Source organism: Salvelinus sp. IW2-2015, linkage group LG16, assembly GCF_002910315.2.
Source record: "Salvelinus sp. IW2-2015 linkage group LG16, ASM291031v2, whole genome shotgun sequence".
Taxonomy (NCBI): domain Eukaryota; kingdom Metazoa; phylum Chordata; class Actinopteri; order Salmoniformes; family Salmonidae; genus Salvelinus; species Salvelinus sp. IW2-2015.
Genome location: NC_036856.1, coordinates 27,028,751 through 27,054,147, shown reverse-complemented (window position 1 = coordinate 27,054,147; position 25,397 = coordinate 27,028,751). Strand labels below are relative to the sequence as shown.

At 42.2% G+C, this 25,397-nt stretch overlaps 2 protein-coding genes across 7 annotated transcripts in view; one reads left to right on the top strand and one right to left on the bottom strand.

Moving 5' to 3' along the window:
• Positions 1–1,844: 1,844 nt before the first annotated feature.
• Positions 1,845–18,387, bottom strand: LOC111975304 (serine/threonine-protein kinase Kist-like). Of its 3 annotated transcripts, none has more exons than XM_024003511.2 (8): positions 17,403–18,387; positions 14,635–14,969; positions 14,225–14,422; positions 12,504–12,598; positions 12,211–12,287; positions 10,306–10,404; positions 8,116–8,204; positions 1,845–7,974 (listed from the first exon to the last, which is right to left on the bottom strand). In XM_024003511.2, exons 1-8 carry the CDS (start codon positions 17,710–17,712, stop codon positions 7,828–7,830), a joined length of 1,350 nt encoding a protein of 449 aa, XP_023859279.1. In that variant the 5' UTR covers positions 17,713–18,387; the 3' UTR covers positions 1,845–7,827. The 3 variants fall into 3 exon arrangements, 2 of the variants coding, with proteins under 2 accessions (XP_023859279.1, XP_023859280.1); XR_002878816.2 differs by lacking the exon at positions 1,845–7,974 and adding an exon at positions 8,966–9,069; XM_024003512.2 differs by lacking the exon at positions 10,306–10,404.
• LOC111975303 (UDP-N-acetylhexosamine pyrophosphorylase) overlaps positions 17,617–25,397 on the top strand; it is a 34,986-nt gene continuing 27,205 nt past the window's right edge. For 2 of the 4 annotated variants that reach the window (XM_024003510.3, XM_070447658.1), the window contains exons 1-2: positions 18,386–21,625; positions 22,656–22,993. In XM_024003510.3, coding sequence (XP_023859278.1) covers positions 22,711–22,993 — 283 coding nt within the window. In that variant the 5' untranslated portion in view covers positions 18,386–21,625; positions 22,656–22,710. Of the gene's footprint in view, positions 17,704–18,385; positions 21,626–22,655; positions 22,994–25,397 lie in introns of those variants that run through there. The other 2 variants (XM_024003509.1, XM_070447659.1) reach the window with 2 other exon arrangements.

The following is a 25,397-nucleotide window of genomic DNA, read 5'->3' as shown; positions in this document are numbered from 1 at the left end:
ATATCTTGATCTTTAATCTCCCTGTGAACCAGGATGCAGCCTGAGATCCTCTGGCAGGGCACCGTCGACCATTCCAAAATCTAGTTTGAAAACAAAGGAGACCAGTATTTTCCATTAGGGCCCCTGGACTTTGGAATGGTCTGCCAGAGGAGATCAAGCTTGCAGATTCAGTGACTCTTTTTAAATCCCTGCTGAAGACACACTTTACATTTTTCATTTATCCTTCCTCTGGTTTTTGTTTCTTTGTTAGTACAACCCTTTTATTTTATGATGTAAAGCACTTACTTGTATTGCACTTACTATATATTATTATTACACTGCCAATGGATGTCAGCCTCAGCATGGGGAATAGGCTTTATCAGCCTTATCAATCAGTGTGTGTGTGTGTGTGTGTGTGTGTGTGTGTGTGTGTACACACTCCCCCTCTATCCTCCATCCTCTCAGATGTGATGAGGGTGCTGTGCTGATCCTCTCTGGACTAGGTCCCTGCGGGTCCCTCACTCCCCTGCTCTCAGCTTATTTCTCTATCTCCCTCGCTTCCCCTCTCTCCAGGGAACATGCCTGCGACAGACAGTGATTAATTACATCCCTGTCTGACAGGCCCTCTAGGACAGACTATTCCTTGTTCTAGTTCTACCCCTCTTTTCATCAGCAGACCAATGACCAACTCCAGGCTGAGAGCCATGAATCACTGCAGACAGAGGATTTTGTTTGACCCAAAGTTTGACCCTTCAAACTTGTACGAGAGAAAGAGAATATGGGTAAGTCTCTTACTTCCGTCATCCATGCGTTGGTCTGTCCTCCAGGGGCCCAGTGTGGCTGAGCCCAGGTCAGACAAGGCCCKCTTTATGGGGCAGGCTGTAAACAGAGAGCCCATAAATGGGCTGAAAGTCCCACTATTCACAGTAACAGGAAGCAGCAGGACAATGTGTTGGGGGCTGTGGAATGCAGAGTGCTACAGGGGGTCTGCTCTTATAGCTTGACTCCTCACACTGTATTCATTGGGTTTGTTTTTACTTGTTTGAGAGGTCTATCCAAGTTCTAATGTCGTCCTACTATGTATTTTTAATACCTACAATTGGAAATGAACTTGGTCTTGATACAACACTACGTCTTTCATGGGTTCATATGTATTCAAGGCATCATAGTGTTAACCACTTGATCCTGACTGGCTTTGTACTTAACTATGACAAGTTAGCCTGAGCTCCAGGCTTTCCCACTATGGGAGAGAGTTCTCTTCACTTCTATTCCTTTAATAATTCTCCGTCAGCACAGCTCCTTCCACCCCAAAAGAGTTGTGAAAAGCAATTATTTGTTTGCTTCTTGGTAAAAACAGTATGGCAGGGCAATCGATCAGAGTATAACARAGATCAATAGGCCTGGTTAGATTATTAATTTGTGTGTATATGTGTGGTCTGTTCTACCCAGCAGCGAGACAACTGTGGGGATCAATGGGCTCCCGAGTGGCACAGCGGTCTAAGGCACTGCATCTCATTGCTAGAGGCGTCACTACAGACCCTGGTTAGATTCCAGGCTGTATCACAACCGGTCGTGATTGGGAGTCCCATAGGGTGGCGTACAATTGGCCCAGCGTCGCCCGGATTAGGGTTTGGCCGGGGTAGGCCGTCATTGTTTTATTTAACTTGACAAATTCTTATTTACAAAGTGGCAGAAGTAGTAAAAAAATCTATTAGTGGTAGCAGTATGTTGTAAAGTATAGCTGTGCTGACCCCTAGTGGCAGTACTATGCTATTACATCATGTGTAGTTTTACGCTATATTGATATAGCTGATCCAGACCATAAAAACAGACATATAGGACTAACATATATTGTGGACACATAGTCAAGTAGCTTTCTTTATTTTGAGACAATACGAACATATATAATCACACCCTTACAATCACAGGGTTCTTTCTGTGTGGCAATGCATGGACTCTCACACACGCTTGTTCCATCATACATACATACATACATACATACATACATACATACATACATACATACATACATACATACATACATACATACACTTGTTTTATACTCATAATATGTGCCTTCGATAATCCTGATCACACAGATCAGATAGTGTGAGTGATTCACAGTCAAGTCAGTTTTAGTTTTGTTGGAGACAGTTGTTCTTTGTAACAGGGGGGCTGACAGCTGCTCAATGCAGCAGGCTTTCACAAAACCCAAAGGAGACATGTTGCTCAAAAGACAATCATGATAATTTTTGAGTGGGGAAGGGAAATTATTTATTTAACACATTGATATCAGTGCTGTAGTCTTTGGAGACTCCTTCAATATTGCCTAGCAGACAAAACATTGACAATAAAACGCCTCATTTCAATCCTGTCATCTTTGTTTTTTTTATACCATATGGCAACAGGGGATTGGTCTACATCATTGCTGACTTAGATTTTTCTTTCATTTGATCAGTGCTGTAAAGCAGGGTTGATTCAATTCAGTTCAGGAAATCGCCAATTTGTACAATTTCTGACAACAGCAGTTCTGTAACAGCATAACTCCACTAACTAATAAACCTGAATGAAACATAACAATGCCTATCAACAAACTGGGAGGATGCAGGAAGCCTCCCCACATACAAACCTATAAATTAATATACATGTAAATACACACACTAATCTCTAACCTTAACACCCAGCTAAATGTTACTGCAGCAGCTTGGGTCAACACTGGCTTCTAATGAGAGAGAATGAGCACGATGGAGTACAGTGTCAGCTTGGGAGGCATTGCTCATTTTCAGCCTTGACACACCTCCGGCCCACCCCTTCAGTATCCACAGACTAACACCCCCCCCCCCCCCCCCCCACGCGCACGCACTCGCAAATACTTCTCATTCCCCCCCCCCCACACACACACACACTAACCCAGTGACCTGCCACCCTCATCATTTGCCTAATAACCCCAATCCCACACCAGGCCTCACCTTGACCACTCATCTCCACACCATTAAAGCCCTGTATATTTAAACACACCATTAAAGCTCTTTATATAAAGCTTCCTTCCTGTGTCGTTCACGTATGGATGGATGAGGACTAGGGCCGTTCTGTCCAGTCGGCAAAATCTGAGAGTCCTAAAGGAGGGGTTTTATGCATATTAACACGGCTCTGTTCCTCTGCTAGACTGGTCTGTCAGGGTAGGCGGTCAAAGGACAGGGATGGAGGTGGTTTATTGGAACAGGAATAGGGCTGACAGGCGCACACACAAACTCTCCGATTGCCCAGGGTGTCTGCAAACAAAGACACTCCTTCCATCTGTTTCTAAATATATTGGGGTTGGCACGGTCAGGAGGCTGCTCAGTGATATTTCTACAACTGCTCAGAGTAACAACAAATCTTTACAAAGAAAGTTATACAATCATTCTGCTTCCTCTCGAGATGGAGTTGGGCAATAAACAGGATCTATTTTATTCAGTAGCTTATAGTACTACACACTGCCTGCAGGGCTAGCTAGGAAGCTCTTTAGTCTTACCAACACAGTCCCGGGATATGAAACACCTAACTAGATGAGTCTGTACCCTAAAGAATACCTCTGCCCAAAGCAGCGTGAAATGCAGAGCCGTAGCTATACACACACGAGAAAACCAAGGTATGGAAGGTAATTTTTTTAAAGAACAAAACGATTAAATAGGAACTAATTTGGCGTCTCAACTTACTGTTGGGAGTTAGAATAGTAGAATACATATGGTACAATTTATAAACTTGGTTGTGCATCAGCAGTTATCCTGTTGTTGCATGCCACTCACTGAGTCACTCAATTAGCCAATGTCAGTGAAAAAAAATGTGATTGGTAAATTATTCTAGTGCCTCTAGCCAGTTAGGCCCTGACCTCCAGGGGGCCCCCATTGATTTTGTTATTCACTCTCACTCAGATATCATAACATGTCATCGCAAAATGCAGGAGATTAGCTTTTAAAATTGCAAAAATGTCTCCCCCCCCCCCATGGCAAAATGTGTAGAAATGCTGGAAATTAGCTGTAAAATACTTTTTTGTAAACAGAACTCTGAACGTATTAAATTATAGTTTTTAATCCCGGTACTGAGTTAATGTGTAGCGGCTAATTGTATAGCTAATAGGCAATTTATTTGTAGATCGACTGAGGTGAATGACCCTACTATGTTTTTGCTGTCCTCCAAATAGTGTTTAAGAGTTTTTAAAGCTGCAATATGTAACTTTTTGGGCAACCTGACCAAATTCACATAGAAATGTGAGTTATAGATATGTAATTCTCATTGAAAGCAAATCTAAGAAGTGGTAGCGCCTCCTGAGTGGCACAGCAGTCTAAGGTGCGGCTTGGCAGGATCGTGTTTTGGAGGACGCATGGCTCTCAACTGTCGCCTCTCGAGTCCATAGGCGAGTTGTAGCAATGGGACAAGACTAACTACCAATTGGAAATTTTAAATAAATACCTGCACATTGCCTAATTTCAGTTTGTGATACAACAAGCAAACTATTAGAATGCTAGCAACCAGGAAATAGTGGCGTGATTTCTACATGTTGTACCTTTAAAATGCATAGAAATGCAGTAAATGAGCTTCAACTTCCTTCATTTCTTGGATGGAGGGGGGTACTCAGACCCTGGCTACAGCCCTGGTGACTTACTAGCAGCAGAGTTCCCTCTCTCTGTTACTGTTGCTCTCTCATGTACAGTATAGGTACCGGTTTTCCCTGATCAGTATTGTGTCCATAGTCAACATCCAGAGGAATCCTGCTCTGCCACCTGCATTCTAATACTAATATTATATTCTCTGCCATTAGAACATAAGAAGACATAGAAAAGAAACTGACACTGCATTCAGATAGCTGACCCAAAGTGTAAACAAAACACAATGGAGCTACCTGAACATTTGTCCATGAAGAAATGCCATCATGCTCAATGGTTGTGGGGATTAGAAAGGAATCATTGAGATCTATTTTGAATAACACACCTAAGGGACAGTGTGCCAAAACATCAACAAATATACTAAATGGGAACATTATAGTGGTAGACTCTAGATTATAAACACAGAGAATGTACTGTAGCTGAGGCAGTGGATGGATCACCTCACATATTGGTGGTACATCACCCAGAGGTCCTAGAGTCAGTACTTCACATAGGCAGGACGTCGTCAACGATGTCTCAATCAGCATCCACACTTGTCGCATGATGCCAGTTGACTGGAAGTGTGAGTTACAAATGGAGTAAATCGCAGTGTATCAACAATAATGTGCTTTAAATAGTAGTTATTTTTGCTCATGTTAATATGGTCTCTTTTTCAAACAACTTTAAAAAGCATCTGGAAAGGTTGGACAGGCAGGACGGAGCTTTGGAAGATCAGCTACTGTAGGTATAGTATAGGAGAGGAAGACAAGGCCTTTCTCCAGCATGACCGCTAAGGGGTGCTGCAGTATTTATATAGATGGGCAGGATACCACTAGCCCCCTGCCTGAAACCATTCTAGTTTCAATGCCAGCCTACTGATTCAGAAGCCCCTGTGCCCCGCATAAGATTCACAGGGTCATTGGACTGAATAAGAGCAGCAGACAAACAAGGGGGAGAGTCAAAAATGCAGAATAAATACTGCCTCTAACATTTCAGTTCAGTGCATGCAACAATTTGTTGTTAATTTCAACATCAACACACGACATAGAATAATTCAAGACTTTTGTAGCCTATAATCTCACCATAGTCACACCTAAACTAGCTGTTCTCACACATTGATTTGTCATGCAGACTATAAAACTCAGACAGACAGAACTGGAATAGTCGGCTACAACACTGACAACTGTAATGCTCTCCAACTGAAATATTCAACTGTGAAAACCCTATTTCATGGGTTCTGAGCGGACAGTAGGCTTGTTGCTATGTACTGTACAGAGCTAGGGAATGACCCATCCCTTTCATAACGTATCGAAAACTTAACTTCCATTCACATCAGCCCAACCAATCAGGAGTAAACATAGTATATGTGGCAATTTGGACAAAATTGAATAACACTATATATGGTGGAAATTACAAAAAAAGTATATATATTTTTTTATGTACCATAGAAAAGTGCCACAGTTGAATGGTTGGACTTTAGTCTCAGAATGTGATTCTACTGATGTTTGAGTGGTACCTTTGGAATTCAAGTCTCAAAACAAACAACATCTCATAGAAAAATATGTCATAGGAAGGTAACTTTGGATAAGATGAAATTGTGGCTCAGCCTTCAACAAGAGACCCAAGATCAATCAGTAGGAACGGTTTCAATTACTTAAAGATAGCATATTCAAGTAGTTGAGTATGAAAAAAAACATGGGCCCTACTCAAGCTAAACAGCCTGCTGGGTTTATGAGAAACCMATAGGGCACTTGGTACTGTACTCTTTGTGCTCTATAAAAAGGTAGGTGGACATAAAGTAATTCTCTTGTTCGGGGTTTGACATCAGCACAGTGTGGAGTGGGACAGTATGGATTTATCCATCTACTGAGAGTCAAGCCATCTCCCTCTGATAAACATATGACCAATCTGGATCAATGTTAAAAGCAGACTCCAGCAGTATACATCCCAATAGGAGGACATGGAAAATTGTGAAAGGACAGATTTGTATAATCCATACTGTAGCTACATACAGTAATTAAAGCTACAGGGCATATTAGGTTAACTCTGGCCCTAGAGGCTGCAGAAAGCAGAGTGGTGATTTGATATACAGTTGAAGTTGGAAGTTTACATACACCTTAGCCAAATACATTTAAACTCAGTTTTTCACAATTCCTGACATTTAATCCTTGTAAAAATTCCTTGTTTTAGGTCAGTTAGGATCACCACTTTATTTTAAGAATGTGAAATATCAGAATAATAGTAAAGAGAATGATTTATTTCAGCTTTTATTTCATCACATTCCCAGTGGGTCAGAGGACATTTCTCCAAAAAGTACGATCTTTGTCCCCATGTGCAGTTGCAAACTGTAGTCTGGCTTTTTTATGGCGGTTTTAGAGCAGTGCCTTCTTCCTTGCTGWGCGGCCTTTCAGGTTATGTCGATATAGGACTCGTTTTACTGTGGATATAGATACTTTTGTACCGGTTTCCTCCAGCATCTTCACAAGGTCCTTTGCTGTTGTTCTGGGATTGATTTGCACTTTTCGCACCAAAGTACATTCATCTCTAGGAGACAGAACGCATCTCCTTCCTGAGCGGTATGGCAGCTGCGTTGTCCCATGGTGTTTATACTTGAATACTATTGTTTGTAAAAATGAACGCGGTATCTTCAGGCATTTGGGAATTGCTCCCAAGGATGAACCAGACTTGTGGAGGTCTACAATTCTTTATCTGAGGTCTTGGCTGATTTCTTTAGATTTTCCCATGATGTCAAGCAGAGGCACTGAGTTTGATGGTAGGCCTTGAAATACATCCACAGGTACACCTCCAATTGACTCAAATTATGTCAATTAGCCAATCAGAAGCTTCTAAAGCCATGACATTTTCTGGAATTTTCCAAGCTGTTTAAAAGGCACAGTCAACTTAGTGCATGTAAACTTCTGACCCAATGGAATTGTGATACAGTGAATTATAAGTGAAATAATCTCTGTAAACAATTGTTGGAAAAATTACTTGTGTCATGCACAAAGTAGATGTCCTAACCAACTTGCCAAAACTATAGTTAGTTAACAAGAAATTTGTGGAGTGGTTGAAAAACTAGTTTTAATGACTCCAACCTAAGTGTATGTAAACTTCCAACTTCAACTGTAAGTATACACATCATGATAGAGACGGACTGAATGGGGCCTAGGCCTGTGCTCTTCAACTAACGGTGTGTGAGCTCTCAGTGCGCATGTGTGTGTGTTCACTGCACGGTCTGGTACAAGTAGCCTCTCTTGTAAGCACTCAGGGGGTAGAATGTGGCAACGACAAACTTCCTGTCAAAGGTCCGTCCCGTCAGCAGTCTCTGGGCCTCTTTGGAGTCGCCTGCGTTAGCATATTCTACAAACACCTGGGGGAAACACACACACAGATTAAGACAAGCCGAGACAGTAAAAATGCAGGTCTACAATATGTACAAATCTCTAATTTGTATGGAAGTATTTAAATGACAACAATAGACCACTGGTTATGGGGCTAGTGTGTGTCTTACCTGTCCTTTGCCTGGGTTCTCCTTGGGAATGAGAAGAGAGACYACAGAGCCGTACTTCTGGCACTCCTCCTTCATGTCCTCCAAGATGTCTGACAACACAACAGCATCATTTTGATCAGTGTAAATCGAAATAGTCACATTTTCAGGGGCATTTTTGCCACAAAAAAATTGTGTCATTTCCATATATATTTTTTTCACAATGTAGCATCTGATCATATGTTTTAAAAGGATACTGCACGATTCTGGCAATTAATATATTTTTCTATTTACCCAGAGGCAGATAAAAATGTTTTTGCTCACAGTATGAAGGAAGTTAGATGTACAGTGCCTTCAGAAAGTATTCACACCAGTTGACTTTTTCCAAATGTTGCTGTGTGACAGCCTCTATTTAAAATGTATTCCATTTTGATTTTGTCTCTGGCCTACACATAATGTCAAAGTGGAATGATATTGTTAGACATTTTTCAAAAGTCATTAAAAATGAAAAGCTGAAATAACCCTTTGAGCATGGTGAAATTATTAATTACACTTTAGATGGTGTATCAATACCCACAGTCACTACAAAGATACAGGTGTCCTTCCTAACTCTGTTGTCGGAGAGGAAGTAAACCGCTCAGGGATTTCACGAGGACAATGGTGACTTTAAAACAGTTAGAGGGTCTTTAATGGCTGTAATAGGAGAACACTGAGGATGGTTCAACAACATTGTAGTTACTCCACAACACTAACCTAAATTACAGAGTGAAAAGGCTAGACAGCCATTTTCAAGTTTTGCCATAGATCTTCAAGGTGATTTACATTCAAACTGTAATTAGGCCACTCAGGAACATTCAAGGTCGTCTTGCCTTACCTTTGAAGAGCTTCTTCTGTTGGCACTCCAAAAGGTCCCAGTTACATTACAAATGGTCCYGTCCCGAAAATGCATCCTTTATGCAATTTTGCACTAAAGTGAAACTGCAAAGAAAAATGGCAAAGAAATKTACTTTATTTCCTGAATACAAAGTGTTATGTTTGGGACAAATCCAACATAACACGTCACGGAGTACCACTCATGTTTTCAAGCATGGTGGTGGCTGCAACATGTTATGGGTATGCTCGTCATCGGCAATGGAGTTTTTTTTAGGATAAAAAGAAACGGAATAGAGTTAAGCACAGGCAGAATCCTAGAGGAAAACCTGGTTCAGTCTGCTTTCCACCAGACACGGGCAGACAAATGTACCTTTCAGCAGGACAATAACCTAAAACACAAGGCCATATTTAAACGAGTTGCTTACCAAGACGACCTTGAATGTTCCTGAGTGGCCCAATTACAGTTTGAACATAAATCACCTTGAAGATCTATGGCAAAACTTGAAAATGGCTGTCTAGCAATGATCAACAACCAACTTGACAGAGCTTGAAGAATAAAATAACTGCAAATATTGTACAATCCAGGTGTGCAAAGCTCTTAGAGACTTACAACTGTAATTGTTGCCAAAGGTGATTCTAACATGCATTGACTCAGGGATATGAATACTTATGTAAATTAGATATTTATGCATTTAATTTTAAATAAATTAGCCAACATTTCTAAAAACATGTTTTCACTTTGTCTTAATGGGGTATTGTATGTAGATGGGTGAGAGAAAAAAATCTATTTCATAAATTTTGAATTTAGGCTGTAACGCAACAAAATGTGGAATAAGTCAAGGGGTATGAATACTTTCTGTAGGCAGTGTAGTTTTGCAAGCCAATGCTAACTAGTGTTAGCTGACTGGAAGTCTACCGGTACACTTGCAAAACTACCTCTAACTTCCTTCATACTGCATGCAGAGACAAACATTTTATCCACAAGTTAACCTGACTCTGGGTAAGTAGAAAAATGTCTTAATTGACAGCATATTGCAGTGTCCCTTTAAAAGCTAGAGTCAGCGACACATGAAGTGGACAGCAGAATTGTGCAGACTTCCGCAACTAAGGGCGCAGACAAACTTCTCAGYTGTTTTGGTCCCACATGTACAGATACTTTGTTACATAGTCTTGCTGCTGCTCGTGGCAACGTCATATCGCTGAGTCTATATATAGCCTCATCATATGGTTTAGTTCACCGATGACTCGTGGCACTGACTTGTGGTTCCACGAGCCCCAGTGTATTTCCATCGCCGATATTCAAAATTACCAACTGTAGGAGAAATTAGGGCTGTGCCCTACCTTCATACTCCTCCTCATTGTGTAGGTGGCTGTCGTCAATCAGGTTGAGCAGGCGCAGAACAGGAGAGGGCAGCAGAACCAAGTCTTCTATGTGAGGAGCTGTCACACATTTCCTCAATCAATAGGTTTAAGAAGCCTTCTCTGTGGTTTATACAGCTCCACCCAACCTCTCTACTATGATTATAATATTTTTTGTTTTCAGTGAAAACTCTATATGCATATCATAAAGAGGTAGATTACAAGCATAGAGGGAAAAAGAGGGTTGGGAACAGGTGCAGAGAGAGATAAGATTATGCTATAATGCAACCTATCATATGAGCTGGCTGAGAATGAGGTACAGTGCCTATCATAAGTATCCACCCCCCTTGGATTTCTTCATATTTTATTGGGTTACAAAGTGGGATTAAAATTAATTTGTACTTTTTTGTCAATGATCCACACAAAAAACGAATACATGTCAAAGTCAAAGCCAGGTCGCAGTTGCAAATGAGAACTTGTTCTCAACTAGCCTACCTGGTTAAATAAAGGTGAAATAAAAAAATTTAAACGTGGAAGAAAAATGTTTGTATTTTTATGAAAAACAAAACGATAATATACCTTGATTATATAAGTGTTCACTGCCCTGRGTAAATACATGTTAGAAACACCTTTGGTGGCAGCGATTACAGCTGTGAGTCTTCTTGGGTAAAAATTATTCAAGCCTCTGTCAAGGTTTAGGGGATCATGGCTAGACAGCAAAGTCTTGCCATAGATTGTCAAGCAGACTTAAGTCAAAACTGTAACTTGGCCACTTAGGAAACTTCACTGACTTCTTGGTAACAACTCCATTGTTGATTTGGTCTTATGGTGTATGTAGGTTATTGTCCTGCTGAAAGGTGAAGTCATCTCCCAGTGTATGGTGAATGTAGACTTAAGCAAGTTTTCCTCTAGGATTTCACCTGTGCTTAGCTCCATCCCGTTTATTTTTATCCTGAAAATCTCCCCAGTCTTTTCCAATGTCAAGCATACCCATACCATGATGCAGCCAGCACCATTCTTGAAGATATGGAGGCAGTTACTCAGTGATGTGTTGCATTTTCCCCAATATTACAGCTTTGCATTTAAACCAAAATGTATATTCCTTTGTGTTTTTTTYAACAGTATTACTTTAGTGCCTGGTTGTATACAGGATGCAAATTTATTTTAYTCTGTATATTTGTATTCTTTGCACTCTGTCATTGAGGTCATTACAATGTTGTTGATCCATCCTCAGTTCTCCCTTCACTGCCATTGAACTCTGTAGCGGTTTTAAAATCACCAATGGCCTCATGGTGACATCCCTAAGCAGTTTCCTTGTTGTCCTGCTGCTCAGTTCAGAAGGACAACTGTATCTTTGACGTGTCTGGGTGGTTTAAGACATCATCAACAGCATAATTATTAACTTGCCCATGCTTAAAGAGATATTCAATGTCTGATTTGTTTTTGTTAGCCAGCTACTAATCACTGCCCTTCTTTATGAGACTTTCGAAAAGCTCCCGGGTCTTTGTTAATGAATATGTGCTTTAAATGCAATACTTGACTGAGGGACCTTACAAATGTTGTATGTATGGGGACAGAGGAAGGGATAGTAATTCAAAAATTCTGTCAACCGCTATTATTTCATTTATGTGATTTGTTAAGCCAAATTTTACTCCTGAACTAATTTACGCTTGCCTAAACAAATGGGGTGAATACTTCTGAAACGACTATATTTTTATTAAGTTTGTATTAATTTGTAAGCATTTTTAGATTTTTTTTCTCACTTTGACATTATGGAGTATTCTGTGTAGATCAATGACAAAGAAAAACAATTAAATCCATTTCAATTCCAGTTTATAATGCAACAAAATGTCTGCTGTGGACTTTGTATTGGTGTTTCTGACTTACCAAAGGGAATACTGAAGAAAGGGCTAAGCAGGGCCGTCTCGGCTGTGCCTCTGTGCTTGGGGTCATAGTGAAGCATGCTGCAGGTGCACACAAACATTACAAAAATTAATGTCAACGTTAGGAACCCCTCTCTCAGGAAAATCATCACATGCATTTCAATAAGTTTACAATTTTGAAAATGACAACTTATGTTTAAGGGAGCGCAGAGTCAATTTGCTACAATGGATCAAATGTCTGCATTTATGCACAAACTAAAACTAAATGCATATGGATGAATGAATGAATGTTGTTACCTCTTGATCAGGTCTCTGAGGTGATAGACAGGGATAGCAGGACACACCACACTGTTACTGGCAAAGATATGGTCGACTATCGCTGCACTGTTGTCCTGCAGCAGCAAAGAACAGTAGGCAACATAACAGCAGGTTGGACAACACTCCCAAATCTGTCTAATAAATGTATATTACCTAAATGTCTTATCTGTGTACAGTGCATTCAGAAAGATCAGACCCCTTCACTTTTTCCACATTTTGTTACCTTACAGCCTTATTCTAAAATGGATTAAATAATGTTCCTCGTCAATCTACACACAATAACCCATAATGACSAAGCAAAAACAGGTTTAGACATATTACTTTGAGACTTGAAATTGAGCTCAGGTGCATCCTGTTTCCATTGATCATCCTTGAGCTGTTTCTACAACTTGGAGTCCACCTGTGGTAAATTCAATTGATTGGACATGATATGGAAACGCTCACACCAGTCTATATAAGGCCCCACAGTTGACAGTGCATGTCAGAACAAAAACCGAGCCATGAGGCTGAAGGAATTGTCCGTAAAGCTCAAACAGAATAGTGTTGAGGCACAAATTAGGGGAAGGGTACCAAAAAATGTCTAAAGCATTGAAGGTCCCCAACAACAGTGGCCTCCATCATTCTTAAATGGAAGTTTGGAACCACCAGGACTCTTCCTAGAGCTGGCCGCCCAGCCAAACTGAGCAATCGGGGGAGAAGGGCCTTGGTCAGGGAGGTGGCCAAGAACCCGATAGTCACCCTGACAGAGCTCCAGAGTTCCTCTGTGGAGATGGGAGAACCTTCCAGAATGACAACCATCTCCGCAGCACTCCACCTATCAGGCTTTAATGGTAGAGTGGTCAGATGGAAGCCACTCGTCAGTAAAAGGCACATACCAAATCTACGGTGAAGCATGAGTGGCAGCATCATCCTGTGGGGGTGTTTTTCAAGGGCTGGGAGACTAGTCAGGATTGAGAGAAAGATGAACGGAGCAAAGTAGAGAGATCCTTGATGAAAGCGCTCTGGAGCAGGTTCAGGACCTCAGACTGGGGCGAAAGATCACCTTCTAACAGGACAACGACCCTAAGCACACAGCCAAGACAACACAGGAGTGGCTTTGGGACAAGTCTCTAAATGTCTTTGCGTGGCCCAGCCAGAGCCCGGACTTGAACCCGATTGAACATCTCTGGAGAGACCTGAAAATAGCTGTGCATTGAAGCTCCCCATCCAACCTGACAGAGCTTGAGAGATCTGCAGAGAAGAATGGGAGAAACTCCCCAAATACAGGTGTGCCAAGCTTATAGAGTCATACCCAAGACTCGAGGCAGTAATCGCTGCCAAAGGGTCTGAATACTAATGTAAATGTGATATTTCWGTTTTTATTTTTAATAAATGTGCCTGTTTTTGCTTTGTCATTATGGGTTATTGTTTGTAGATTGATGGGGTGAAAAAACTATATAAATCAATTTTAGAATAAGGCTGTAATGTAACAAAATGTGGAAAAAGTGAAGAGGTCTGAATACTTTTTGAAAGCACTGTATGTGAAGAACATATTGATCTATTAGCTACAGGTGGATCAGAGTCCACTGCATTGTATATGACAATGTGGTAAAGAACAGTCATTTAAACAGGTGTGTTTGTGCTGGGGTGGAACAAAAGCCTGCACAGTCAGTATAGTGGCAATACAGGCCCAGAGTCGGAGAGCCGTGCTGTGGACGTACCTTCCACTCGGGTAACCTGACAGTGTCTTTGAGTTTGATGCCGGAGTGCATCTCCAGCAGGATGATACCCAGGCTCCAGAGGTCCACAGTGGCCGAGCAGCCAGAGTTACCCTCCGTCTCGAGCCCCGCCTGGGCCAGCGAGTTCTGAAGCTCAGCCTCCGGGGCACGGTACCCATCCGTCTGGATGTACTTCACATCCTTGGAACACACAAGGAAAGAACGGACACTATTATACGGGCAGAAAACCACACACACCAAAGTTTAGCCCGGTCCATATAATTGTTTCCTAGTTGTATGTCAACTAATTTTATGCATAACTGATCAATGTCCAAAGATGCTAAAACCAACTTGAAAACCCTCCCTTAGAGGTATGCAGCCCACACCAACCCCTGTTCTCAACTCCACTTCACCTGGTTACCCTCCTTGAAGCTGAGTCCAAAGTCGATGAGTTTGAAGCACTCGTCGTCTGCGCTCCAGAGCACATTGCGGGGCTTGAGATCTGCGTGGACGTAGCCCTCTCGGTGGAGGAAGGCCAGGGCCTCCAGGATGTCTCTTGCGCAGTGCTGCACCAGCCACATGGAGTGGCCCTGCTGCTGGGCACCACCACTCTGGAGGCTGCCCACCTGGCCCTGGGTACTGGCCCTAACCAGCAGCTCAGACACACTGACATCCAGCAGCTCTAGCAGCAGGCAGCGTGTGGCCACACCCACATGGCTGTGGTTGGTGAACACCCCATACAGCGTTACTATGGAGACATACAAGAATGAACAGTCAGCATAAGCACAGATTTGATTGGGTGGTGAAGTTGKGGGCTCTGTTTGAATACTCCAAAAATGCATCCCTCCCTTGAGGTTACACTGATGTGATCTGTAAAGCAAGGTTATCACTCTGTTATAAAAACATGGAAGTCTTGTCTGAGTATTCACATATCATGAATGTAAAGTAAGTGTATGGCGATATCGATTTAATAATCAAAACCATATTCTTTTAAAGCCCACTCCGGCAACAATTCCAAAGTCCACTTGTAAACGTGGTGATAATCAATAAATATAGAGAACATTGAATTGTTTTATATAGGGGCAAAGTAAACTCTCCAATATCTTATCTTTCATTTAATTGTTGTAGAACAAGGTTGGGTTATTAGTAGAGAACCACCGATAATCTGTTGAGCCGATATATCGGGTCGATATTGGCTTTTTGTAGTCTGTCGGCCCTTCGCTGATAGTCACTCTACATCGGGGGGGGGGCAAAGTACGGACCGCATCTGGCCCACCGGGCACTTCAGTCCAGCCCGCGAGACAAAAAAAAGAAAAATGTGGTATCCAATTGATAGTTACAGTCTTGTCCCATCGCTGCAACTTCCGTACAGAGGTCGAGAGCCGTGCGTCCTCCGAAACACAAACCAGCCAAGCCGCACTGCTTCTTGACAATGCCCGCTTAACCCGTAAGCCAGCCTCACCAATGTGTCAGAGGAAACAACGTACACCTGGTGACCGTGTCAGCGTGCATTCGCCCGGCCCACCACAGGGGTCGCTAGAGCACGATCGGTCAAGGAAATCTCGGCCTGCCAAACCCTCTCCTAACCCGGACGACGTAAGATTGTGCGCCGCCTCATGGGTCTCCCAGTCACAGCCAGCTGTGACAAAGCCAGCTGTGACACAGCCTGGGATCGACCCCGGATCTGTAGGGACGCCTCAACCTTAGACTGCTGCGCCAGCCAGAAGGCCCTGCAAATTGATTTTAACAAACAATAGGTCCCCCAAAAAATGCAGCCCGCTGTTGAATTTCAAAATCCCGATGAACATGCAACATGTTCCGCAAGGAGCCATCTGACTTGTGGTGACAGTCGGATTAAATGGATTGTCGTAATAGGGAAAGGATGAATCTTCCTGCATGTTTATGAAACGGTGTAGATCAGCGGGTGTGTGCGCACGCTCTAAATTCTCAAACTATGAGCAGGTTTGAGTCATTCAGGCAGAACGTGCATCGTTGTTTCATCTTTTTTCCTACCCTCGCTCTCCTTGTTAGATATTATGCACATTATGACTTGGTAGCTAATGTCATCGCCATTGAGCTAGTTCTCATAGTGGCCATAAACCTCACCAAGAGACATGAGCGATGTGGAGATGTGAAAGGGAGCGGAGTTACAGCCTCGCTCTATCAAGTCATAGCAGTAGGATCAACCCACCCATTTCTTGACAGATAGCTGAACTAGCCAATTGAGTCGTTTCGAATTTCATCCTGGCAGCTGAAAAATAAATACTTTTCCCGATCACAGAAAATTACAACAACAAAAATACTCGTTTCATAAGAATCCGTGATCACAAGTCATCATGTTGGACCCATTTGCATTGAGTCTACGTTCTTTTATGTTCTCAAACTAACATCTGTGCCTATATGATGTCCTTCCATACAGGCATGACATTCTGGAGTGATGCTTCCTTGCAAATGTTGTGGCTCAGTAGGCTAATATAAGTCCCAAATGGAAGGCAAACATAGTTTGTCATCTGTAGCACCAGACTCCACTGATCAGCCAAAACAAGCGCAATAACTCAATGCATGCACATACTCCTATTGAATATGTATTCCCCTGTATTGTGAGTATGCCTATACCATCTTAATTTACCCACTTTATCAAGAGATTTACCATTCAAATTAAATTATTACCTTTATGTTGTTATGTTGGTAAAAACAAATGTATTGTTTGGTTTTAAAATCTATGCATTATGCATACTGAATATCAGCCTAAAATATCAGCTTCCTTGACCCCCAAGAATTGATATTGGCCCTAAAAAAAATCCATATAGGTCGTTCTCTAGTTATTACGATGCGTCAGTCAGGGTCATCATCGTCAGGTGTTGGTTTGACGTGGCTGAGAAGGGCTTTACGACATGCCAATGAAGGCTTTAAAAACCAGCGTTGCCAGAAAAACAGCTTACTATGACAGATCAGAGACAATATTGAGATTTGTGACTTGGTTGTAATGACTGACAGGCAATCAGCTTGATAAAAACACAGATTTCAAGTATGAGGCTAAACCCTTTAAAATACGACTCATAATTTGATTCTCAGATTACCTCATCAATGACCAGGTTCACTAGAAGACGAGCTCTGTAATTCCAGAGATTGTGCACAGTAACATTACAACCATATTACAATACAATAAAAAGGTCCGTACCGATGTTTTTGTGTCCTTGGATGTCTTCCAGCACGGACCTCTCCTTGTGGTACCCGTAATCTCCGCCCTGAGCGTCCGCCAGGAACTCCTTAACGGCGGCCGTACTCGTCCTTCCCGAGCTCACCCGGTATACCGAGGCCGAGACGCCTTGCCCGAGTCGGGCCTGGACGTTCCAAATTTCTCCAAATATTTCAAACAACACCGGCTTCATGGCCTGATCAACGGTTCCGGGAGATCCTGCCATCAATACTGCGCTGCTATCTGGACGGGGTATCTTCCCACTTGGATCTGATGAACTACAGTGAGCCATTGAGATGAGTGAATCAAGGCAAATTAGCTAGCTAGTTAAGTTTTAGACAGTTGTATGCAGCTGCGGGAACATAGCAATCGACCAGCGAGACACCCCGATAAAAATATCGCACGTTTCGACACTAGCCAGCACTGTAAACGTGTCTACTCTCCATTTCTCGAACATTGAACTCAATAAATCAGTTGCGGGTTTCAACTTTAGCTACCAATAGCTGACATGTTAGCTACTTCGCATGTGCTAGCTAATTTAGTTAACTCAAACAGTAATTTAACATGCATRCACACGGTCACCAGATTAACGACCTAAATGCAAGCATTTATTCCGAACACGTTGGTTAATCCAAGTCATTTGCAAAAGCAAAAATGTCTCCCTTCTTGATTTGTATAATGGTATATTTTGTCATTGTTTAGCCGGCCATCTTCCCGGAAGCAGCAGCCGTCATTAAATGGTTAGTGCTATTGGGATTCTTGGGACGTCCCTACCCCCTAACCTTGAGSTCATTTGAGTAGTAACGCGAAAGCAACCGACTGTAGACAAAAGTCGAAGAGTGAAGTCGGACACTGATGTGGTTTTCCAACARCAAGGCTCAGTGCAACATGGCGGTGTTGACATTGTTTATACAAGTTTGTCTTTGTAATGTAAAAATAAACAWGTCTCCAACCCCCATATCACACACTCCCAAACGAAATATACACTCAGCGTACAAAACATTAGGAACACCAGCTCTTTAACGACAGACTGACCAGGTGAAAGTTATGATCCTTATTGATGTCACCTGTTAAATCCACTTCAATCCGTGTAGGTGAAGGGGAGGATATAGTTTAAAGAATAATTTTTAAGCCTTGAGATAATTGAGGCATGGATTGTGCATGTATGCCATTCAGAGGGTGAATGGGCAAGCCAAAATATTTAAGAGTCTTTGAATGGAGTATGGTAGTAGGTGCCAGGCACACCTGTTTGAGTGTATCAAGRACTGCAATGCTGTTGGTGTTTTCATGCTCAACAGTTTCCCACGTATCAAGAACAGTTGACCACCCAAAGGACATCCAGCCAACTTGACACAACTGTTGTAAGCATTGGAATCAACATGGGCCAGCAACCCTGTGGAATGCTTTCAACACCTTGTAGAGTCCATGGCCTGACAAACTGAGGCTGTTCAGAGGGCAAAAGTTGGTGCAACTCAATATTAGGAAGTTATYCCTAATGTTTCGTACACTCAGCGTATGTGTGTACATTGTACTATCAATTGGTGAGAGAGAGCCTCATACCATATTCAATTGTACATATCCACTGTTACATGAATTGCGGCAAAGTTGATTCCTGTTTCAGTCAGGTCTTCCTTCACATTCGCGTGAGTCAAACAAAAACTCCCTAATTTGACAATGGAGCCTCCCATAATGCAGGTAGTGGCTGCAGCTTGTAACTGCAGACATGTACAGTCAACTAAATTACCTTTGATCACATGGTTTTTGAAAGTTCATGCAGTTCTCTTGTAGGCGTTACATGAAGAATATGAACTCTGGTCTCCTATAAAAGCAACCAACATCTTAGACGTGGCCTGGCCCACCGTACCTCTTTACCCGTCCAAATGAAATATAGAATTTATTGGACCAAGACACGCGCCGACAGAACGACGCACCCGAGCGAGTGAAACAGCGCCCCTCTGATGCTGTCTGGATAAAGGGAGTATGGCATGTCATGCTTTTTCTGGCCAGACCGCATGAAATTGTTGYATGTTGTGTCAATATTGGTATGCAACTGTGGAAAAGTTTGTTTGCCTTTGGAAAGCCTAGCTTCGGGGCTAGTTAGGGACTGTCAATAAATTACACAATATAAATGAGACAATATTTTCATTTTGCACACCTTTTATTTTTCTAATTTAATGCTTTCAATATTTGTATTAATTTATACAATTTAAAGTTGGTTTGAAATTTTTAAGTCATTGAAATGTGGAGCTATTGAAATTTTAACATATTTTCYAATTTACCAATGGTTCCTGACTAGCCCCATAGGGATATTCAAAGTCAACCCAAATTTACCATGGACATTATGATTGGGTCGCATGCAGCTGCATTGAACGGATTATGGTCACCTTCCCCTGCTCAGACGCTGCATGCATCAACCAATGGTTGTTTCCACATCATCGACTGTGTCACTATCTAACAGGTTGCTATAACATATGTACCTAGCTGATACATAAAATACCTATCCAGGCATTGTAAGATCTAACAGGCGTCAGCCACACCTGGGCAGAGGAACACGCCCGATTACTTGTGTGCTGCAAGCTGTGGGAAGGTTTGAAACAAACTCAACCTTCATTTACGTTGGTCGTGTTCCCCTGCTCAGACGTTGCATATACAGGTTGGTTGTTTAGCAATAAAACCGAYGCATGCGCAACTATGGGGCAAAACAGACTGGGTTGGCTTAGATTGTTGACAACATGTGAACTATATTTAGTCTTCAATGTTTATTGAAAACATAAATACATTTGCACAATGAGCACTTGTCTCAAATGCATCATTATAGTTGTTGGTTAGCTAGCTAGCCATATTACCATAGATGTGACATCAGTCAAACACCTCAAAGCAAGACATAGTATTAAGAACAAGATAAAACTAAACGAGCCACCTCCGATTTCCATCATGGTAGCTTTTGTCATTGTTGATAGCGATCTGGCCATCCAGGATCACAGTAACGCGGAGACTTCTGCCCCATTGAAGTGCGTGCATCGTCTTTGTGACGTTGTCAGCTAATCCGTCTATTGGTGCTTTCGAGACAAATTAAATAAAATGTTATTGGTCGCATACACATATTTAGTGTATGCGCATATTTAGCAGATGTTATTGCGGGTGTAGCGGGTGTACCGAAATGCTTGTGTTCCTAGCTCCAACAGTGCAGTAATATCTAAAAATACACAACAAGACACACTAATCTAGAAAGTAAAATTATAGAATTAAGAAATGTAGAAACAACTGAAATTCAGGTAGGAAAGTCAGAGTTCTCGAAAGATGTCACATTTTTGACTTGGAATTCCGAGTTGGATGACTGTTCAATTCGATTGTCCAGTTGTTTTCCAGTTGTCTTGAACGCTTTGAAGTCAGAGATTTTAGAGTTTCGAGTTCCCCGTTGTTTTGAACGTGGAATATTCACATCGACTGACAAATTGCTATAACATATGATGTGCTTAGCTGATACTTAAAATACCTTTCCAGGCGTTGTAAGATCTGACAGGCGTCAGCAACACCTGGGCAAAGGAATTCGCCAATTGTAACGCTGTCATGACCAGAAGTCTCACAAAACTCAGTTTTGGACAAGACTGACTTTATGACCAAAATTATCCTATTTACACTTTGTGGTCAATTTTGACAGTATAATAAATGTTTCTGACTCATATCGATGCACATAGGGTGTTTTCGAAATAAGAAGTTGGTTTTAACTTTTAAATGTGAACTTCAACCGGGTATCAGAGTTGTTACGTCCCAAGGATCTCATTTAGACTTCTCCGTAATTAAARTCAAACGTCACGTTTCTACTTCTTCTCGTACCTGATTGGATGGATAGTTGTTATCCCCTACAGATATGGGATCAGTCTACAGTTAAACAATTACATATAATTATAACGACGGCAATTTTTCTCGTTGGATGGTCTCATAACTATTTTACTACCATAGTCTGTTCATGGTTCATCTTTATGGTTAATCTAATCTTTCTGATCTTTCTGAGTTTGCTGACTTTTTCTTCAATACTGTAAAGGCAAAATGTAAGTGAGCTGCAGGGCGTTCCCATTCGACTCGAGTGCCACGTCAAAGCGATGTAGGAGGTGTACTCGAGGGGGCGGGGGCACGGTGGCCAATACAAGAATCTGCTGTTAGACGCTGTCCGGCCAAATTGATTCCTAGACACAGCGTTGAAGGTAAGCTTATATGAACTCAAATTTCTACTATCTTAGCTACATTTACATCGAATAATCTAGTTAGCCCAAAAAATATATAAACCAGGTTTGTAGAATACGAGGTTTCAATTATCATCATTCTTACTACATAGCTTACTGTTTAGGACCACAAATGGTATGATGATGATGGTCATCATTTAGTCAGGTTGCAGGTTGCTAGCTAATATCCGTTTTTATTAGTTAACATAACCGAGGAATTATGGCTCTATATGATAGTGTTAAATGTGTAGTATTACAATAGTTAGCTAACGTAGAAATATCCTGCCTGGAAATAGATTTGGTGCATCAAAGAGGGACTTCTGTATCTATTGCATTTTAGAACACTTCCTATCTCTTGGATTGTCTGACAGGGGAAATGTTCTGTTTAGTGTCAACATAAGTAAACACCACTTGGTGTCCCGAGGATATGGTTCTGGCCTGCTTATTGCAGTAGACTAGGCTTCAAGATAAAGCACATTTACGCCAGTATTGGGGTGGCAAATTGACTGCTCAGTTTCTGTTGATGTAAATCAAAGGGAAAATGGTCAGATGGGCATGTAGTCTAGTTTGTAACAAGTCCCCTACTGGACTGTCCTCATATATATGTACCTAATGAAGTCACCTAGCTAATGATTTGCTTGAAGAAACATGGCAGGCACACCCGTGTCATTATGGTACCACAGAGATCAATGATATACGTGTTGCTCATCTGTATGACTAAAATTCAGATAATACATTGTACAATCTTTGTAGTCATAAATATGGCCATTGTTGAACCAGAGAGCTACCAACATCTATGTTTCTATTTAGAACAAGTGTATTGAAATGACGCTGTACAAGTGTTTTTATATCTGATGTGACTCTGAACCTCACAATACGTTTCCATTGTATTGGGTGTGGTAGTTGTCAGAGGAGTTGTGCCCAGTAATTTGGTCAACCATCATGACTGTGTAGGCTAGTTACATATTCCTGACACTCACAACACTTTCCTATTCTGTTCTGGGTGTGGTAGGTAGATTCCCTAGAGGATATTATTTTAGCCCTAACCCAGCAGTGTGATCATTGTCATGGAGAGCACCAGAAGCAGACTGGCCCAGAGGCTAGCTGAAGCCGGCCAGTCTCACCTTGTGCAGTTCTGGGACGAGCTGACCCCCGAGCAGCAAGCTGAGATGACCTCTGACCTAGAAGCTATGGACTTCCAGGAGATCAACAAGTTCTTCCGCAGCGCCATGGAGGTGTCGCGCAGCAGCAAGCAGGAGAAGATGGACGCCCGCATGGAGCCGGTGCCCAAGGAGGTGTTGGGCAGCGTGACCAGGGACAGAGACTGCATCAAGGGCTGGGAAGAGAAGGGTGAGTTGGCTGGTACAGGGGTTCTCTTTTTTGGGGGGGGGGGGGGGGGGGGGTTGTTGGGACAAGACCAGGATCAAGTACTGTATGTCAAATACATGAAAACTCCAATCTTGATTTAGCTTGGAGTTGACACTTTTGTGACTCAGTCATAATGATGCATTGCTTCAGCAAAGCCTGAAGCAGTTTCTATTTAGCTTTATAAACTGGAGCTTATTTCATTCAAGGGATTGAATTCCACCGATTTACAACAACCTCGATTATTTTATATGCTACCAGGAAGTGAAACAGACAGACGGGGAAATCGTATAAGGTTTTATGGTGCGCGATGTGTGTGTGCGCGATGTGTGTGTGTGTGTGTGTGTTGGTCTTCTCAGTTACGCAAGGGCATTAACTGAGGTCAAACCTTATGCAACACTCCCAGGTAGTGGGATGATCATTTCTGCAGGGCTACTGAAACTAACCCATCTAACATGTCTCTGGTAAACCACTTCAAACAGCACAGTGACAAGCCGCAGCATGGAGGATTTACTGGGTTCAGATAATGCCAATCCTGAGGTTAAACAAGACCTGGCAACCGTTACATGACCTGGCAACCCTTAGGGTAAAGGGGGTAAACCATGATGGCTTGTGATGTTGAAATGGCTAAGTGGGGTCCTGGCTTTTATTTCACAAAGCACCGTCAGTGAGTTAGCCATCTAATAACTAGAGATGCACGATATATCKGTAAGCATATCGGAATTGGCCAATATTAGCAAAAACCGCTGATGTGCAAAATCGATGTCAAAGCTGACGTGCATACCTATATAACGTAGGTAGATGATGTAATGACGCCACAAAATACAGTGCTACACAGAACAAAAGCAGAAAAATACTAGGCGCACTTCGAACAAATAAACAAGTTCAAGTTGAGCAGTCATTTGAAAGAGTAAGAACATTTTCAGCGAGACAACTCAAAGGCGAAATCCATTAACGCCAAGATAATCGTTCTCTGTCATGGATGATGTTGGCATTCGCCGACTGGTCGAGCACCTCAAGCCCCGGTACACAATACCAAGTAGGCGCTACGTTTCGGTTGTTACTCTACCAGAGTTACACAATATTGTTGAAACGCACATCCCTGAGCTACTTGCTTTGGGCGTCACTGCTATTAGATTCACGACTGACATTTGGACCAGTGACGTCAGCCCCATGAGAATGCTGAGTCTGACAGCACAGTGAGTCGACGAGGATTTCGTAGTGAGGAAAGCCGTATTGCATGCTCAAGAATGTGCAGGTTCTCATACCGCTGCTGCCATTTTAATTGCATTTGAGAACATGTTTTAAACTTGGAAACATGAACACACTTCTAGCTCCATTCGAACAACTAACTTGAGAAATAAGCTAATCAACTGCATCTGCAGCAGACGTGAAAGCCGACATGGCATTAACGCCTGCTCAACAAAACTGCAGACTCAGACCGTGGGGTTAAAACTTGCAAAACTACTCTACAAGAGGCTGTGAACAAGCGATTCGGTGGCATTCTCTCYGAGCCTCTACTGTCGCCACCATGCTCGATGCTAGGTACAAGGACTGCTACTTTGATGCAGACAAGAAACAGGGTTTACGTGAAATGTTAGACAGCTGGACAAGATGGAAATGGACACAGTGATAGTGCACACCGAGGAAGAGAGGCCACGGACAGACAGTTGAAACTTCACTGCTTGACATGTATGATGAAATCCAGGTTGAGACTAAACAAATGAACAATGAAACAGCACAGCAACTAAGTGAAATATATAGGTTTTGATTATGTTTTACTGGTAATGGGGACATGCATAAATGCCACCAAAATAACTTTGTTTCAACTATTTAACTGTACTAGAATGCTTTAAATGCCGCTAAAATTGTAAATATCAGTATCATTTTTTTGGCAAGGAAAATATCGGTATCGGCCAAAAATGTATCGGTGCATCCCTAACGACACTTATAACGCTTAACACTGATTCATAATGAAAGCTGAGATATGGGTTTATTGAGAACATCAATTCAGTCACACCATTCCCTTGTCCAGTTTCTCATTCTTCATGATCTAGGAAATATGGCGTTGTTTGAGAAATTTAACTGGCGTAGTCTTGTGAAATAGACTACTTCCTTGGAGTAAAACCTCTGAATGTTCATCAGGCCTGACCTATAGCCGGGGATGTCCAGCCTGAGGGATGAAGGAGAAAAGCGGGAGCTTCTGGTTCTGCTTGGGACGTAAATGGGGTGCTGCTCACTGTGCCCTCACTCATGAGGTCATCCAGCTTTGCGTCAGTTCTTAAGTGTGTGTGTGTGTCAGGGCAGCCATCATCTACAGCAGCAAGCTGAGGATACATACACCCCAGGGTGCGTATGAATCAGGATAGCCAAAGCCTACAATAGCACC